The sequence below is a fragment of the Rhamphochromis sp. 'chilingali' genome (assembly GCF_963969265.1).
Source record: "Rhamphochromis sp. 'chilingali' genome assembly, chromosome: 13".
Lineage (NCBI taxonomy): Eukaryota > Metazoa > Chordata > Actinopteri > Cichliformes > Cichlidae > Rhamphochromis > Rhamphochromis sp. 'chilingali'.
In genome coordinates, this window is record NC_137940.1 from 30,750,574 (window position 1) to 30,768,809 (window position 18,236).

Genomic DNA, 18,236 nt, shown 5'->3' on the forward strand with positions numbered 1-18,236 from the left:
AATGAGGATTTCATTTATTAAGGGAAACAAAGCCACCCAAACCTGCCTGGCCCTGGTTCAATTACCTCCTAAACCTAATAACTGGTTGTGCCCTGCTTGGGAGCAATAATTGTGCAGTATTGTTTTATCTGCCACACTGGAAGGTTTTCAGTCACAAATGTGCTGTTTTAGATGGGCATTCTCCTTAAGGAGTCTCTGGTAAAAAGTGAAAAAGGGTAGCCTTTGTGTGGTCAATCCACCGAATATTTTCCTAAAAGTCTTGGGGGATCATCAAGATGTTTTTGGCGAACGTGAGAGGAGCCTTCGTTTTCTTTTTGGTCAACAGTGGTTTTCACCCTGTAACGCTCCCAAGGATGCCATTTTTGTCTCTTTTTTTCTTTTCTTTTTTTATTGTTCAGTCATGAATTCTGACCTTAACTGAGCCAAGTGAGGCCTGCAATTCTTTAGATGATGCTCTGGGTGTTCTTTTGTGACCTACTAGATGGGTCATTGATGCACTTTTGGAGTAATTTTTATAGTCCAACCACACCTGGGAAGGTTCAACACTGTTCCAGATTTTCTCCATTTGTAGATAATGGCTCTCACTGTAATTCACTGGAGTCCCAAAGCCTTAAAATGACTTCATAAGCCTTTTCAGACTTATAGATGTCAGTTACTTCGTTTCTCATCTGTTCACTGTAGCATGATGTGTTGCTTTTTGGATCTTTTAGGCAACTACGATTTGTCAGACAGGTTTTATTTAAGTGATTTCTTAAGTAAACAGGTCTGGCAGTAATCAGGCCTTGGTGTGGCATTGAACTCAGCTCTCCAAAAAATGTGGTTAATCGCAGTTAATTCATGATTTACGATGTGCCAGATATGTTTGGATATTTTAGTTTTTTGTTTGTTTTTCTTAATAATTAAAATCATCATTTTAAAAATTGCATTTTGTCTTTCCTTGGGTTATGTTTTTTTTTTATCTTATGTTACAATTTGGTGATCTGAAACATGTGACAAAATACTAAGAAGTCAGAAACAGGGAAAATTATTTTCTATGGCACTGTATTATTGTATCATTACACAACCTAGTAAAAATAAGATGCCTTTAAATGCTGTTAGCATTGACTCTTAGCCATGAGTGTGGAAAAAAAATGAAACTGTCATCGGCTCAGCTGTGGAATTTTTGTTTTGCTGAAAAAACATTTACTCTTCTTTTTTTTTTCTTGTAAAATCACTATTGTAAAGAGGGTATCCATGCCCACGAGTACGGAAACAATAAGAAGATCTGGATTTTGGTTTTGTAAATTAATCTAAATCTAAACTAATCATCAAACTTAAAAAATAAATGTTATGATGTGAGCAAGCTCCCATTTGGAAAGCTGTAACCAGTGTTTTTTAGTTTATGTATAAAATATTTGAGTTTTTCATTTTTCAATATCTCGCTGCAGAATGACGGACGGCTGCGTTTCAGCAAGCAGAATGTGGTTTATAAGAGCAGCAAGACGGGGAAGGTGGATAGCATCCCTGCCAGCGAGCTCAATTTGGCCCAGTGGAGGCGGGTGTGCTTAGGCCATGGCATCAAACTTGGCACCAGCACGGGACACGTCTACAAATATGATGGCTTCAGGGACACGGTGAGTTCTGGATGCACATTGCATGCCTCCAGGTTGTTTTGTAGATTTGGGTAAGTGTGTGTGTGGTTCATATCTCTGATCAGTCTCTGAAGTTTGTCTCTCTCTTCCTTTTTTTTTTTTTTTTTTTTTTCCTGGGATCTAAATCTTTTCTCTCCGTTTCTGGGAAATAATTGTTACCTTACTTGGAGGAGAACAAGGCAGCAGTGGAATATTTCAGAGTGACACACACTGCTGGTTTATTCAGCGCTGTGTTTATAGCCAGGGATGTAACCCAAGCAAGGGGACCTCTGATAAACAACTTCCATTCCCTGTCTGACATTTCCTCAGGAAAAACACTACCATCTTGCGAAAATGCCACCACTTGAGGGTGCGTGTGTGTCAGAAGTATGCGAATGAATCTGCTCTTCTCCCCGAAGCTCCTAATGGGATTAATGAGGGAAACGAGCACGAGCATGTGTGTTCCATAAACAGTGTAATCATCGGCTCATGTGAGTCAGTGTTTATATCAATCCACTGAAACAATTTGGCTCAGAAAACAGACAAGAAAAAATTGTGGTCGTGTTTGTTTTTTATCACTCCATTTTTTTCCCCTGCTCTGCCTTTTCCCTGCTGCTCTGAGTGTGTGGGGAATGTCAACACACAAGTACAACTCTGAGATGGAGGAGCGGGTATTAACCTGGAGTCTGCGGCTGTCTCCTGGGGTTAATCAGCGTATTTTTTTTCAAGATGGATCCTCTCAACCTGGAGCGCAGGCCGTGATGTCATTGTTTATTATCCCACGGTTAGTGTCGGTAATCGAGAATTGGCTGGAGGTTTAGCTGCTGGCGTGCGGAGCAGACTCTTTGATTCATTTGTCCCTGTGAAGCGTTCTTGAGCAAGATGGTGAATCTTTGCCAGATAGTCTGTTATATAGCTGACCTGTAACTGTCATGTGGAGGAGCAGAAGGTGTAGAAAAGCATGGATTTCACTTATGTTCATGTCACTCACATGTTTAGAGTGCAGCTGGCCCATAACGCTGTTGCTGACATTGCGAGTGTGGTGTTGAATGTATGCAGCAGCCCACTGTGGATGCATTTTACTATTGGGGTTCAAAAGTGTTTAGGCCTCATGCGTCAAACTGTCAGGTACTAAAGGCTTCCACCCTGCATGTAAAGTTGAAATAGTTTGACAGGTAACAGAAACAATTCATAGGTAGTTAATCGTTTAAATCACAGCTCAGTATTGTTTTAACGCAGCTTGTTTGTGTGTTAGGATAGAGCAAGACAACACCTCAGTATTTATGTTGTTGTTTTGCAGCTTTTTGAGATTTTATAGCGTAAACTAGCACTGCCCAAAGGTTTTTCTGCCAGCTGTTAGTTCAAATAATGAGTTGCTTAGTCTTTGTACCTCCTACAGGATTTTTCCTGGCTTAAAATTGGCCTTTGATGGTGCCTACATATAAACATGATTGAGCCACACGTGCTTAAAAACATGTATTTATAAATGCATGTAAAACCAATCGTAGGGGGATTGCAAGGCTAGTTGATTTTGGCAAAGTCTGTGCCAAATCAAACACAAAGATCCAAATCAAATACAAATGTTTTAAGTTTAAACCTTTTAAACAGACTATAATAGTAAAGGTCTTGCAGTTTGACATTAATTTATTCGTTTCAATCTATGTTGTTTTTGATTATGTCAAAATCGTTTCAGGGCTGAAAATCTTTTAAGTAACGTTGTTAATGCAGGGCAACATTGCATAGCACATAAAAGTAAGATAGTAGCAAGCCTTTAAAAAAAACAGAGCGCTCGCTCTGTGCTTCATGAGGAAACTTTGTGTCTGATGTTAGAGAAGCAAGATGCTGACTGTCTAATGTTGGATAAACCGTGTTTAATGTTGACAAATGATGCCTGCAGAGTTTGGACATTCTTGAGTGTCTTTTACCTCCTCAAAAGAAGCCTCGACATCCCGCCTGTAACTGCATCGATGAACGGTCGATGTCTTTCTGTAGCCACTTCCTGTGGTGGACTTGACTGTGCACAACCGAACAAAAACAAGACTCTTGTCATCAACTGATTAGTTGGTACAATGTTTTTGGAGGGCGGCCCTAATCCTTATTGTTCCAGGAATCAATGATAAAATAATTGTTAGGTTCGGTCCTAATTGAAAGCTCACTTTTTCTTTTCCGTTTAAAATAATCTTGTTTGAGTGGTTGTTTCAAGTATTTGAGGTTTCAGTCCAGATGTTGACAGTACTTTATACAGCTGCTTGACAGCTGTACAAGAGCTCCTTATGAAAAGATCTTAAATGAAGAAAATGGCAAGGGGGGGATTCTTATATAATAGTTGTAATTTTCACTTTTTACTCAGTTTAGTCTTTGTTTCCAGAGTTTGCTTGTTTAGATTTTACACTAAAGATATCTTAATTATTATTATTATTATTATTATTATTATTATAATCATAATCATTATTACTACTATGGGTATGTTTTTACTTTTTTTTTTTTTTTCATTTTTTCCCAGGGAGAAGTTGAGAACAGGAGTTGCAATACAAACACTTGACTCACAGTCATGTAGACATCCCAGTCTCAATAAACATAACCACCAAACCACCTCATCAGACTGGCCATGATGAAAGATTTGACCACAATGACGGAGTCAAATTAAAGAGATTTAGCTCTACATTTTTATTTTATTTTACTTAGTTCTGTAATACATTGTTTGAAATAGTTTCGGTTAACTCTAATTTTTTTCCCGTACTTATTTTTTAAGCCTAGTCTTAGTAAACTGTATAAAGCAAATATCCAACTGACATAATGAAAGTAATCTTTTAACAAAGTGGATGAAGGCTTTTGGAAAAGCGGGGATTTAAAATGTACTAATAAAAGGCAGACAGGGTGGTCGTGTGTGTGTGTGTGTGTGTGTGTGTGTGTGTGTGTGTGTGTGTGTGTGTGTGTCTGTCTGTCTGTCTGTCTGTCTGTCTGTCTGTCTTTTGGTGGTCTGTGTTTATTATAACTTCATGAGCTGGGCAGTAACAAATCTGCCAAAGCTTCATCGAGGAGATGAGAACTTGCACAAACTCTGATTTTATGAATTTACACATCTGCTTGCGCCTGCTCTCCTATCTAAAAAATGCCTTAATGCTGGTCAACAAACATGCTGATGAACTTCAACGCACACACACACAAACACACAATTCTGAATCTCTGGGCTCTAATTGGCTGTAATAACCTCATGGACAGGCAGATATCCAGGTGCGTAAATTCGGTTTCCCACAGAGTCTCATTCTACCTTACACACACTCACACACCACAATCACTTCCACATGTGTTTGCACTACTGGGACTCCGTGTGTGTGTGTGTGTGTGTGTGTGTGTGTGTGTGTGTGTGTGTGTGTGTGTGTGTGTGTGTGTGTGTGTGTGTGTGTGTGTGTGTGTGTGTGTGTGTGTGTGTGTGAGGGAGAGAGAGAGTGTGTGATTGACCATGTGTTTGTCGCTCTGTGTGATTTCTTTCCAGTTGTAAGGGGTCCTGCAGGATAAATAAACAGGCTGATTGTCAGTGGTGGTGTAGAGGGAAAGAAGACAGAGAGGGTGGATGGATTACATTCATCTCCTGTGTTCCCAAGAGGCCCAAACGGCGGACATAGTTACAATTGCGTTGTGATTAATTATCCCATTCCTCCTTCTTCTTAGGTGGTGTTTTTATAAGCTTTGACCCATGTGGAGCCAGTGCTTTGACGGCATTGCTAACTTTGAGGCTTTCTCTTCCTTTTGTTTTCACCTCTTTCTCTTCTGTCAACCTTTTTTCCCACTGTTATTCTTTCTGCTCACCCCACCAGGACTTTGAGAAGATTTCAGAGTTTTTCAAGGCCAACTACAAGGTGGAGCTGACAGAGAAGGACATGTGTGTGAAGGGCTGGAACTGGGGAACGGCCAAGTTTTCAGGTAAATTTTTCAGAATCACTGCACTAATAATGTCTGAAATATTGATGATGATAAGTGAGGTGAAAATCAACAGTCAATTTAAGATTAGTTTGCTGTTTAACATCAACTCAGAGAGCTCTGAAGATGAGGTCAGTTGTTTCTCTCCTAACTGTCTTGTTTCTGCCTTTCACAGGGCCACTGTTATCCTTCGAAGTCAATGACAACACAGCGTTTGAGATCCCACTGTCCAACGTTTCCCAGTGTGCCACAGGGAAGAACGAAGTCACTCTGGAGTTTCACCAGAATGACGACACAGAAGTCTCCCTTATGGAGGTCCGATTCTACGTCCCACCCAGTCAGTCTGATGAACGGCAAGACCCCGTGGAGGTGACAAAGGATGCTTTACTTCTGCTTTTTTGTTTGTTTGGTTTCTTTATGCTTTTCTTTGTTTTTGTTTACAGTAGTTCTAAAACTGTGTGTTTTCATTCAGGCATTTGCCCAGAATGTGTTATCTAAGGCTGATGTGATCCAAGCTACAGGAGACGCTGTGTGTATCTTCAAAGAGCTGCAGTGTCTTACACCCAGAGGAAGGTAAAAGATTGACATTTGAGCACCCAAATCCAGTCACCTACCGATTTTCTGATTTGATTTTAAACCAAAAAATTGGCCAGTTTATCACTATATTGAACGTACTTGATACTAAGGGAGCCAAATTGTACAAAGAAAACATTCCCGTACTGTTACACTACCACTAGCCTGAACTGGCAGACTGGATCCATTCTTAAAGGTTGTTTACACCAAATTTTGACCATACCGCCCAAATGTCGCAGCAGAAATTGAGACCAACCACACCAGGGAATTGTTGTTGTTTTTTTTACCTTTGACCTTCAGCAGGTCATCTTGACATTGTCTACATGCAGAAGTACATTGAGTTGCTGCCAGGTGATTGGCTGTTCAGATATTGGAGTTAACAAGCAGTTAGGCTGATATACCTAATAATAAAATGGCCTTTGTATATTTGGATAAAGCGTGCATAAACCTTGCACTTTCATGAAGTCACACTTATGAACTCACTATATGATTCACATTAGTTAGTTATTCACATTAGGAGTTAACCAGTTAACTTTCCTTTCTTCAGATATGACATCCGTATCTACCCGACATTTCTTCACCTGCATGGTAAAACGTTCGACTACAAGATTCCCTACACCACCGTCCTCCGTCTTTTCCTGCTGCCACACAAGGATCAGAGGCAGATGTTCTTTGTGGTATGTGAACTTTTCTGTGTGACTTTTATTGTTGACAGTGTTAGCATTTAATGCTCCCATTTTCTGACCTGCTTTCTCTTTGTGGCGTTTTTGTTTTCTTTATAGATCAGTCTGGATCCTCCTATCAAGCAGGGGCAGACACGTTATCACTTTCTCATTCTGCTCTTCTCCAAGGAAGAAGATATTAGCCTAACCCTCAACATGAGCGAGTGAGTGCATCTAGACCTAGATTGGCTTCAGCTAATTTTGACTGAAGAATAATGTTGTAAAGCGTGTGTCCACTAGGGGGAACCAAGGGTCTGAGTCAGTAGTGTCAGTAGAAACAGTTCTTTGCATCATTTAGAAACTCTCAAAACTTAATTTTAAGGTTTTAAACTTTGTTCTTTCCCATGTGTGTCACAGAGAAGATGTGGAGCGTCGTTTTGAGGGTAAACTCAGTAAGTTCATGTCAGGATCTCTTTATGAGATGGTGAGCAGGGTGATGAAGGCCTTGGTCAACCGTAAAATCACAGTACCTGGAAACTTCCAAGGGTAGGCATCTCATATACTTCTGTTTTTCAAAAACACTGTTTTTTTTTTTTTTTCTTTTGCAAAATTAAGTATAACTGTGTCACTCTTTGGGCGTTGATCTCTTCCTCCTCAGACACTCAGGAGCCCAGTGCATCACCTGCTCCTACAAGGCATCCTCAGGCCTCCTCTATCCTTTGGAAAGGGGTTTCATCTACGTCCACAAGCCCCCTGTTCACTTGCGCTTTGAAGAGATCTCTTGTGTCAACTTTGCCAGAGGCACCACCACAACACGTTCTTTTGACTTTGAGATTGAGACCAAGCAAGGGAACCAGTACACTTTTAGCAGCATTGAGAGGTGAGCATTGAGAGGTTTTGTTAACAGGAGCAGACCTATCATAAAAACACAAAGGTATCCTGGATATGTGTTTCATGCTGGGGGAATATTCATTCATATACAAGTCTGGGCATGATTTTCACTCTGGCACACTCGTTCACATTGTGTTGGTTTTTTTTCTTCTTCTAATAACTCACTTTAGAGGATGAGAGTAAATCCATTTTGGTTTCTGGCTGTTTGCATTGACCACTCTGCTGATTCAGCATCTCCATCTTATCGCCACTAATGTAACATGATCCTTCCAAGCACTAAAAGTCATCATCTGCATTAGAGTTGTCAGACTTTCATTTCATTTTGTGCCATATACTACAAAACTCAAGCTTAACATGAAGCTGCTGGAACCTAAGTTAAGTGCCTACACAGAGGGTTATATTCCCATCAAAAGAAGGACAGTAGGTAATTTCAGATTCTGAAGCAAGGATGTTGTTCATAAATTTAGATCTTGCTAATACCATGTTTTTATTTTGTTTATAGCTTTTGCCAGCACTGTACTGCTCAGACAGGAGCTCAGTTATGATATAGGTTCATGTGCCAAAATATGGAGGAGGATGAGCATTTCCTATGGATGACTCTAGGGTTGGGTGATTGCCATGGTCTGATTGTCCCCATGTGGGATCGCCAGTGAAATGTCTTACAAATGAGTATATGTGGAGATGAAATATGAGGCAATATTGAGATGGATTGAGACAGATTCATGTTATTATGAATATCATAGTAAGAAATATCTTAATTGAATGCATTAATGGTGGACAAGGGTCTCCATATTTTGGCATCTGAACCTATATCATAATTGACCAATGGAGACAGCTGAGCCATCATCGACATCGTTGTCCATCAGCACAACTTGCCATACTACATATTTATAATGTCACTTTTATAAACAACAACAGAGGTTACCATTGTGCTGAAAAATAAAACCATAAATAAAGGAAATAAAGCACAGGCCAAAAGGTAACAGACAGCAAACACAAAAGAGCTGTAGAAGTGAAACAATAAAGGAGTACATAAAATATAACTTAAAATCACAGTCAGCATCTCACACTGGGTTCAAAGCCAGGGAGTAAAAGTGTGATTTTTAAGGGATTTAAAAACAACAAGAAAAGGAGCCTGCTTGATGTGCAATGGCAAACCACAGGTTTGCTGGTCTACTGACCTGAGAGAACCAGTGTGACATTTGGCTGGATCAGAAAAAGAAACGATGGGGCACCACCATTAAGAGACTTAAAAACAAATGAAAGGGTTTTGAAATCGATTTGTAAATGACCTGGAAGCCAGTGAAGGGAAGCTGAAATTGGGCTTATGTGCTCTTACTTGCTTTAACCTGATTTAAAAAATCAAGCGAGAGCATTTTACTCCAGCTGTAGTCGAGAAATGGAGACATGTGCATTGCATTGCCGTAATCAAAACGAGACAATATGTTGTAAAAGCATGTTAATGTTTCAAGATTGCATGTGGACAGCTGAGGCTTGATTTTGACAGTAGTATATTCAAATGAGAATCGAACTTCAGAGAAGGAACCGTTTTCACATTTAAATTGGTGATAATGCATTTCTCATATGGGAGCAGATTGGAAAGGTTAACACAGTGGGTGCTGCTTTTGCCACACAAAAGTTGTCTAAACAACATGACTTATGAAATTCAGAAAATTTGCAGCAGCTTCTGGTCCAGGTTATTCTTCCTCAGGACCGCTGTTGGGCCTTCTTTACCACCGCGTTTGTGTTGTGGGTCCAGATAAGATCGGCGTGAGTGCCCATAAACCTAAAGGTGGAGACAAATTCCACCCGTTCTTCATTTATAATCAGAGGGGAGTGGACCTGTCTGTGCCTCCTGAAGTCCATTATGAGTTCTTTTATTTTAAGGACGTTCAGCTTCAGAGCCATCCCATTGCAGGGCAGGGGAAGCTCTGCAGTTTTAGATGCTGAATTGAGGCTTGTGAGACATTTGGTTTTTGATCATATTGTTAAGCCATTCTGATTAATTTAAAATAAATAACTCCTACTTTGTCTCTTTCCCTTCTAGAGAGGAGTACGGCAAACTTTTTGACTTTGTTAATGCTAAGAAGCTCAACATCAAGAACAGAGGTTTCAAAGAGGTAATGCACAAGTCACTGAAACACCTCTCAGTTTGTACATTAAGTTTGATCATATTTCTATCCCCGATATTGATGCTTGTTGCCCTTCTCCTTTGTGTTTGTCCTTGTACACCTGTAGAAGAAGGTGGGTATGGTCATGGGCGTCACGTGTGGATTAGGCACTTGATTTTATTGGTCTGGAGTGATTTCCTGCTTGCATGGCGTGCTGCTGGTATGTGTGTGCGTGTTCTGAGGATGGCGTCCAATGATCTTGATTTGGTTTGACATTACCAATATGATTGCTGTTGAACCTGAGATATTTTGAGTGATTTATGACTAATCATGGGACATGGAGGTGAGGGAGCGCTGACCAATACCTCTTTGGGTTGGTGTGTGTGTGCGCGCGTTCTGTGTGTGTGTGTTTGCATTGTGCTGACTAACGTGTGGCCTGGGGGCTTTTGGTGTGCTTTAACACTGAGTACAGTTGTCATCAAGACTGCTGCCTTACAAAGGCGACGCTGATTGCATTACCTACAATGGTCTTTGACATATATGAGCTTCTTTCAACGAGGCCATCCCATCTGTTTCTGTGGTGATGGGGTCAGCAGAGGTCAATGAAAATTAATGGAGCTCCTCTCTAATTCCTGTTGGTGTTCAAGTAGCAGCCTCCCTGTTTGTCTGTCGATTGGTGGACTTGGATGCGTGCAGATGGAGAAGAAGAAAATAGTTTGAATTTTATTTCCAGGATGGCATTACAGCATAGCGAGCCTCAAGCTAAAGAAGAAGATGCTAAGCTAAGATTTTGTGTGGTCTTATACTTCACTTTATATGCAAACATGAGTCATTTAATTGATTAGAATCACAGTGTCCAATGGTTTTGGCTCATGTTAACCCTTTCCATGTCCTGGCAAACTAAATTTTTGTCCATCCAGAAGTTTGAAGACCTCAGAAATGGACCAAAAAAGCCCTGAACCACCTAAAATTCTAGATAAGATGAGCATGGCCACCATGACATCACCCATTATTTTCTGAAGTCACATCTTAAAGCTGGGCATTTTGTGGTGGATCTTTGTGACACTGTGTGCCTTTTTTCCACAAGTACCGACTTGACTCCACTCTACTCTGTTTTGGTGGGGGTTTTTCCCATTACAGTTGAGTGCCATCGCAGTATGATGGTCATTATAGCAACGCGTCCGAAACTCTGCAACACTATTTATATATGACACAAACACGACACAATAATGGAGGACTTAGGGGTGATAGTATACCTTTTGCTCCATTGTGGTGGGGGTTTCAGACTCGAGGACCACGGTGTTTATTTTTGTGCAGCCATTTACCTCGTTGCAGAGTTTCAGAAATGGAAGTTCTTCTTTTTTTTTTTTCTTTCTTCCCTTTCCTGAAAGAGTCACTTTCATGACTCATCAAGTAATGCCATCATTGACTGGCCAATCGGGGCTTGCAGTCTTTTGACGTCACATTTTCGTACCTGGTACCAAGTGCACCACCTGATGGAAACTCTAAAAGCCAGCCGAGTAGGTACTAGTGGAAAAGAGGCATTTGACTCTTGTACAGCAGAGACCTGCTAGTCACAAGGTAGCCACACCTTCAAAAACACACTGCTTTTTTTTCTATTTAAGGGTATTTTTAAACACAATTTTCTACGGTGTGAAGAAGATTTCGCAAAATGTGTTCAAAGGTTGAGTCAAAAAGCTGTTTTCGCATAGGCTGCTATAGGATCTCAAATCTTTATTGTATGTGTGCGCTTCCCCCCACAGCTATTGCCCTCTGGTGGCCATCACAAATAATGCAGGTTTCTAGGCACTTCTGCAGCGGCTTCATTTTTCCAAACCAAAATCTACATTCATGTTTTAAACCATGAAATGTGCAATAACAACAGTAAAAACAGCAGAACTAGAGAGGAAATGAAAAAAAGTTGGCATAAAAGCTAAAAATTTTCTGTAGGAAAAATGTTTTTCTTCCCATTTCCTGTTCTTAATAAGCTAGCTGCCCCCTCAGATTAAACCTTTAAACCTGCATTATATTCTCTTTGTGACAGAAATGCGATCAGCTGAAATTACTTCTGATAATTAAGTTATTTATTTAGCAAAAAGGGCCGAAGTGATGTGTTAAGTTGCAGTCATGTGTCGGGCTGATTTAATAGCACTGTACATTAAATATTTGGCGGTTTTAAACATGCTGGAAAAAAACAGCAGTTGCAATATCTGTAATGCCTAGTGGGATGTTTCTTTCTTTTCTGTTTTTTGCTAATGAACTAAGCAATAAGGAAAAGGTGGCTAACTTTATCTCAGAGTAGATAGAGGCTCGTGGGTACTGTGTTTTTTGTTTTTTGTCTGTTTGTTTTGTTTTTTGACCCTGTAGTGTATTTCCAGGGCATGAAGGGCAAGATTGATGAATACAGCGACTCAGATGATGACCAACACGATGCTTACTTGGAAAGGATGAAGGCTGAGGGCAAGATCAGGGAGGAGGGCAACGACAGCGACGAATCAGACGGTGAAAGTGGTGAGTAATGACTGCCTATATGACAGGATAGCGAGCATACTCAGAAGATGGGGAACGTTGGATAGTGATATTTTTTTCTTTCTTTCTTGTTTCTCTTCAGATGAGTCTTTCAACCCTGGAGAGGAAGATGAAGAGATTGCAGAAGAGTACGTGACTCTCCTAAAACGTAGTTGGATGATATGATAGCTTATTAACACTTATTAACACTACTGGCGTCTCCTTGTCTTCAATCAGGTATGACAGCAATGCCTCAGCAAGCGAGAGCAGTGAAGGAGGAGAGGAGAGCGAAGATGAGAGTGCAAAGAAGAAAAAGGCCAAAAAAGCCAAAGTGGTGAAGGAGAAAAAAGAGAGAAAGCCACGAAAAGAGGCGAGAGAAGGGCTAAAATAAGCCACCACTGTACATAAAGGTGTGCAGTTTCAATCATTTCTTTACTCAATTCCTTTTTATCTTCAATGTGAGCAGAAGAAGCAGAAGGATGCTGGCGGACCCAAGAGACCAATGAGTGCGTATATGCTTTGGCTCAACTCCAGCCGTGAGCGAATCAAGTCGGACAACCCCGGCATCTCCATCACAGAGATCTCTAAGAAAGCGGGAGAGATGTGGAGACAGCTGAGCAAAGATGAGAAGCAGGTGAGGGTTAAGAGAAATTGCTTTAGTTTTGGTTTTTTAACTTAAAAAAAAAATACACACGAATAAAATGCATCTATTGTCCACTTAAGTATGTTAATTAACCAGAATAAATGTGTAGAGAAACCTCTAAAGAATGTTTTCTGTAGGAGTGGGAAGCAAAGGCAGGCGAGGCGAAAAAACAGTACGATAAAGCAAAGAAAGAATACAAAGAGAGCGGAGGAGCAACTTCCAGCCCCAGGAAGTAAGGCCTGCAACAAAATAAGTCAACTCTTTGGTTTTTTTTTTTTTTTTTTGAAGTCTTGATGCAGAAAAATGGCTAAATTTGTTATATTTTCTTCCACTTTTCACCCATTAGGGAGAGTAAAAAGTCTGGAGGCAAAAAGGACGATAAGAAAAGGAAGTCTGCCGGAGCAGACAAGGACAAGGAGCGGGGAGGAAACGACAGCTTTAAGAGCCGAGAGTTCATCGAGACCAGCGAGGAGAGTTCATCAGACTCTGACCACAAGAGCAAGTCCAAGAGGAAGAAGGTAAATCCAGTGACTGTAAATGCCGTCATCAGACAGAACAGACTCTTATTGAATGATGTAGGATGACTTTTAGTTTCTTTTACCTAATCAGAAACCACAATGCGATGGAAATGTTTGATCTAGCTAAAAGTCAAAACACTGATGGCTGCTCAGTGAGAAGTAGACATTTTCTTCAGGAGGAGAAACCTTTAAATCCCGTTAGCTGATTGAGGGACAGCTGCGGGACGAAGTGTATCAGGGAAAACCTGGAACTGAAGCACCCCGCTTACTAAAAAGATGGCAGGTAGGAGAGAGGGAAGGCAATAGAGAGCTAATGAGTGTGAGAATGAAAGCTCCTGTTATCTTGTGTATCACTATATTGCATTTTTAACCAAATGCAAAGAAAACAGTAATGAGGAGACTAAGAATTTTCTTGAACATGTCTGTGTATATTTGCAGTTTCTGTTAGAATATATTTGCGATAGAGCTACGAGGCAGTGTTTGATGACTTGCTTTTTCCTGTTTAGTTGAGATTTTGCCTGCAGTTTGAGTTAACTGTAAAGAAATGTGCTTTATTCGCTTCTCGATAACACAGATGCAGAGAGCAATCAGAGAACTTGAGCATTGCGCATTAAATCAATGGAAATTGTTGATGTAAACATAGTGAAACTGCTTCATTTAGACTAAAGCACTCCTTCATGTTCTGACATGATTGTAAACACTGAGTTCTTCTTTCTTTTTTCTAAACAGGAATCAGACGATGAGGAAGAAGAAGAGGCGGTGTCAACACCTGCAAGCTCCGAGGAAGAGTCTGATTGAAGACACACTTTTCCACCTCGTATACACACACACACCAAGGACCAAGCGTTTATACTCTCTCTGCTGATACCACACTGACGGACAAATTAACAGACTTGAGTTGTATTTGCTTCTTCGTGGTTCGTTTTATGAGTACAAACACATTTTTGTGACTGACTCTTCAACCATGTAATGATATTTGAGTAGTTTGATGATGAGCTGGCATACCTTTTGGAAATACTGAAGGGTTTTCCATCAAACCAGTGGGCATATATGTTTTAGTTACATAGCACGATGATTGCAGGGGTTGTTAGTTAGCAGATGCAAAATTTATGTACGGGAATTTCTTTGACTTTTCCAGTGTCATGTTTTCAGGCCAAAATAAATAAATGAATCATTTTCAATAAAAACTCAGTTGGTGGTGCTTTGATCCTCATGGAAAAAGATTCTGAACTGATGGTCAAACGGTCACCTTGAGAGATTGCTTGCTGCCGTTTGCGTGTAAAGTAGCTTGTAAAGCACATTTAATGAATGTGGTCCATTTAGTGTTATTTACAACATGTAAACATTCATTCATTGTTTAGAATGTTTAAAAGTTTCTTTACATACACCGTTTCAGCCATTCAGTTAAATTCAGTTTTGTTTATTTAGCGCTAAATCACAACAGCAGTTTCCTCAAAGCGCTTTATATTTTAAGGTAAAGACCCTACAATAATACAGAGAAAACCCCCAACAATATTATAACCTCCTATGAGCAAGTGCTTTGGCGATAGCGGGAAGGAAAAACTCCCTTTTAACAGGAAGAAACCTCCAGCAGAACCAGGCTGAGGGAGGAGCGCCCATCTGCTACCACCAGTTGGGGGTGAGGGGAGGAACACAGGACAAAGACATGCTCTGGAAAGGGGGACAGAGATTAACATTAACTAATGATTAAAGGCAGAGAGGTTAACACATGTTAACAAACCAAAAATGTGAGTGAGAAGGGTAACTGAAGACGTAAAACTCAATGCATCATGGGGATCCCCCAGCAGCCTAGACCTACTGCAGTGTAACTGAGAGGAGCCCTAACTATATGCTAAAGTTATAAGTCTAATCTTAAAAGTAGAGAGAGTGTCTGTCTCTGGAAGCTGGTTTGACAGACGAGGGGTGTTCTGCTTTTAGATACTGTAGGAGCCACAAGTAAACCATCAGTCTGAGAGCAAAGTGCTTTAATGGGGTGATGCGGTACTATAAGTTCATTAAGATAGGATCGGTTGATTATTCAAGACCTTGTATGTGAGGAGCAGGATTTTAAATTGGATTCTTTAAATTTGATTTAACAGGGAGCCAACGAAGAGAAGCCAGTATAGGAGGAATATAAGAAATCAGATGGCAGCCACTCAATCATATGATTGGCAGTACAGTCTAAACGTAGACATGGTTGTGACTGGATGCTGAAGTTCAAACTGAGCAGAATGAGGAAGAAAGGTCATTTTAAGTGACTTTGAACATGGCATGCTTGTTACTGCCAGACAGGCTCGTCTGAGTATTTCAGAAACTGCTGATCTGAGATTTCCCCCCACAGCCATCTCTGGGGTTGACAGACTGGTCAGAGAAGAGAAAATGTCCAGTAAGCAGTAGATTTCTGACTGAAAATACTTTGTTGAGGTCAGAGAAGAATGTCCAGACTGCTTTGAGCTGGTAGGAAGGCAAATACACATGTTAAACAACCACCAAGTTATGGAAAAGGGCACCTCTGAAGGCACAACACAGCAAACTATACTCATACTCAATTGACCTCCACAGTGACCAGGACACTTTTGGGATTTGGTGTAACAGGACATTCACAAGTGCAACAAACAGTGACTGCTGTCATTTCAATATGGACCAAAATCTCTGAAGAATGTTTCTAGCGTCTTCTGGAATCTACGCCACGAAGAATTAAAGCAGTCCTGAAGTCAAATGGGTGCCCAACCCGTACTAGTGGCTGTTGTCTGAGCTTGTGGGGAAATTCTTATCTATGTGAACTATGAAATACTTTAAAAACATCCCTCCACAGTGTAGTTACTAAAAAAATTATATGTAAATCAGCATCACTCAGAAGTCTATACAGGGCTCACAGAAAGCAGAATTAAACATGTATCTTAGTGACAATTGAGCTACATGTGATTAACTCTGCAAATGAAAATAGCTCCAGAAAAACTCAGCCATGTGGTCCAAAAATCCTTGAAGAAATTAATATGATCAGCGTATGTTAGTGTAATTTTTCAACACATTAGGAACAGAATGAAAACCAAACCTCTTAAGCTGTTAAGATACTCCCATAGGACCTACACTTTTGCTCACTTGACCAGGCGGGGTGGTTTGAGAGTGTGTGTTAACTGGCTGCCCTAGTCAAAGCTGAAGAGACAGTGGTTTTAGCGATTTGCTGAAGCCTAAGTACAAGGTGGTTTGAAGAGTGGTTTTTAAGAGCTAAACGATACCAGCTCTAAAGTTCATCTCCACTTAATGTGGCTTTTGACAATAAGGTACTCTTCCCACATCCTGTAGTACTGATCACATATCCTTAGAATAGCCTTGGATATTTGTTATCATTTGATATTTGTTATCATCATGTGAAACTCGAGGTGTTGCAAAGTGGCTCTGTGAAGCTGCAACTAGGCAGAGCTTTCAGTGTTATTGTTTTAATTTGGTTTCCTTTGATTAATTTTTTTTGAATGCACCCTTTCCAGCTCTCTTAATAAGTAAACAGAATATGAATTAAAAAGCTGAGGTTTGTTCTTTTTGTCTTGTGTGATTGTCCTTTTATACTCCTTTACTCTCTGTTATGTCACTGTGATTTCAGTTGTTCTTCTGTCTGTTAACAGTCTTTGAGTTTTTAGAAGGAATGCATCCATAGTTTGGCATTTGAGTCATACCTTACAATTTTAGTAATTTTTAGTCAATTATGCTACACATGTCAATTCAAATCACACTGCACATGTAGCACATGCGTCCTAACTAGATGCACTGATATATGTGAGGATTAACTGACTTGTTATTTTCAGGTGCTTCCCTTAAAGTTTTTGTGGTTTCCTCCTGCACCTTAATCATGAATCAAAGCACCAAAGTATTAGAGGAACTTTTTAGAGTGAAAGAAGTAAGGTATTGAGTCTATGATGACCTGCACTGCATCATAATCCTATTGAGCTATTGTGGGAACAGCTTAAACTTATATTACATAAGAAGTGGCTTTTATACTAATTTCATTTGTGGGAGGATTTCAGGAAGCATGGGCTGAAATTGATTCAGATTACTTGAACAAATTGACAGCTTGAAGTGATTCTTTGACTAGATTAAATTTAAAGGATGAACTATTAGAATATTCCAATAATTTCTATTCACTTTGCAACACATTTGATGAATAGATGTTTAAGTTCGAATTTTAAATATGTACTTCATATTGCATGTGACTTCCTTGACCATGAATATGATTATATTCCAAGTCGGTAGAATAAATCCTCTGGAGAGCATGAATGTGTCTGCTAAGATTCATGGCAAAGAGTAACCTCGCTACAATGAGCTGCGTACGCTCTTCATGTGGTGTGTTTGGGTGCCGTGCAGGTGTCAGTGTGTTTAGTCATGTCCTAAATGTGGAGCCCAAAGAAAATCAGAGTGGAAAGTGTTTGCATACATCCCTTCCTGTGACATAATTATCTTTTCCGCTGCAGTTTCCCCTTTCACCAGTCTGCTCCCCATTCAATTACACTCTGACGAATAGGGTTTAGTGTTCAGTTTTCTGCTGATATAAACATGACATTTACATGAAAGCTTGTGATCTTGTTTGCATGTTCAGCGCATGCTTGTGTGTGTTTTTAGATGTATCTTACATTGTATTAGGTCACCATTAGCTGACCACAAACATAATGGATCCACTTAAGTAATTACATACTATCTACACACAGACACACACACACAGAGCGCTGTCACTGCATTACATTATCTCTCTAATGTAAAAGGCACTAATGCTGCTGGTCCTTGTGAATGTATTGAAAACCGATCGT

At 40.1% G+C, this 18,236-nt stretch overlaps 1 protein-coding gene across 1 annotated transcript in view; it reads left to right on the plus strand.

Annotated features, from left to right (window-relative positions):
- The window catches only part of ssrp1a (structure specific recognition protein 1a), a 15,860-nt gene extending 1,236 nt beyond the window's left edge, over positions 1 to 14,624 (plus strand). The window contains exons 3-18 of the mRNA XM_080900446.1: positions 1,428 to 1,613; positions 5,429 to 5,534; positions 5,707 to 5,900; positions 6,004 to 6,104; positions 6,652 to 6,781; positions 6,887 to 6,990; positions 7,184 to 7,312; positions 7,425 to 7,646; positions 9,705 to 9,777; positions 12,147 to 12,279; positions 12,380 to 12,425; positions 12,514 to 12,646; positions 12,743 to 12,910; positions 13,057 to 13,151; positions 13,266 to 13,437; positions 14,167 to 14,624. Coding sequence (XP_080756572.1) covers positions 1,428 to 1,613; positions 5,429 to 5,534; positions 5,707 to 5,900; positions 6,004 to 6,104; positions 6,652 to 6,781; positions 6,887 to 6,990; positions 7,184 to 7,312; positions 7,425 to 7,646; positions 9,705 to 9,777; positions 12,147 to 12,279; positions 12,380 to 12,425; positions 12,514 to 12,646; positions 12,743 to 12,910; positions 13,057 to 13,151; positions 13,266 to 13,437; positions 14,167 to 14,235 — 2,061 coding nt within the window. The 3' untranslated portion in view covers positions 14,236 to 14,624. The remainder of the gene's footprint in view (positions 1 to 1,427; positions 1,614 to 5,428; positions 5,535 to 5,706; positions 5,901 to 6,003; positions 6,105 to 6,651; positions 6,782 to 6,886; positions 6,991 to 7,183; positions 7,313 to 7,424; positions 7,647 to 9,704; positions 9,778 to 12,146; positions 12,280 to 12,379; positions 12,426 to 12,513; positions 12,647 to 12,742; positions 12,911 to 13,056; positions 13,152 to 13,265; positions 13,438 to 14,166) is intronic.
- Positions 14,625 to 18,236: the final 3,612 nt, after the last annotated feature.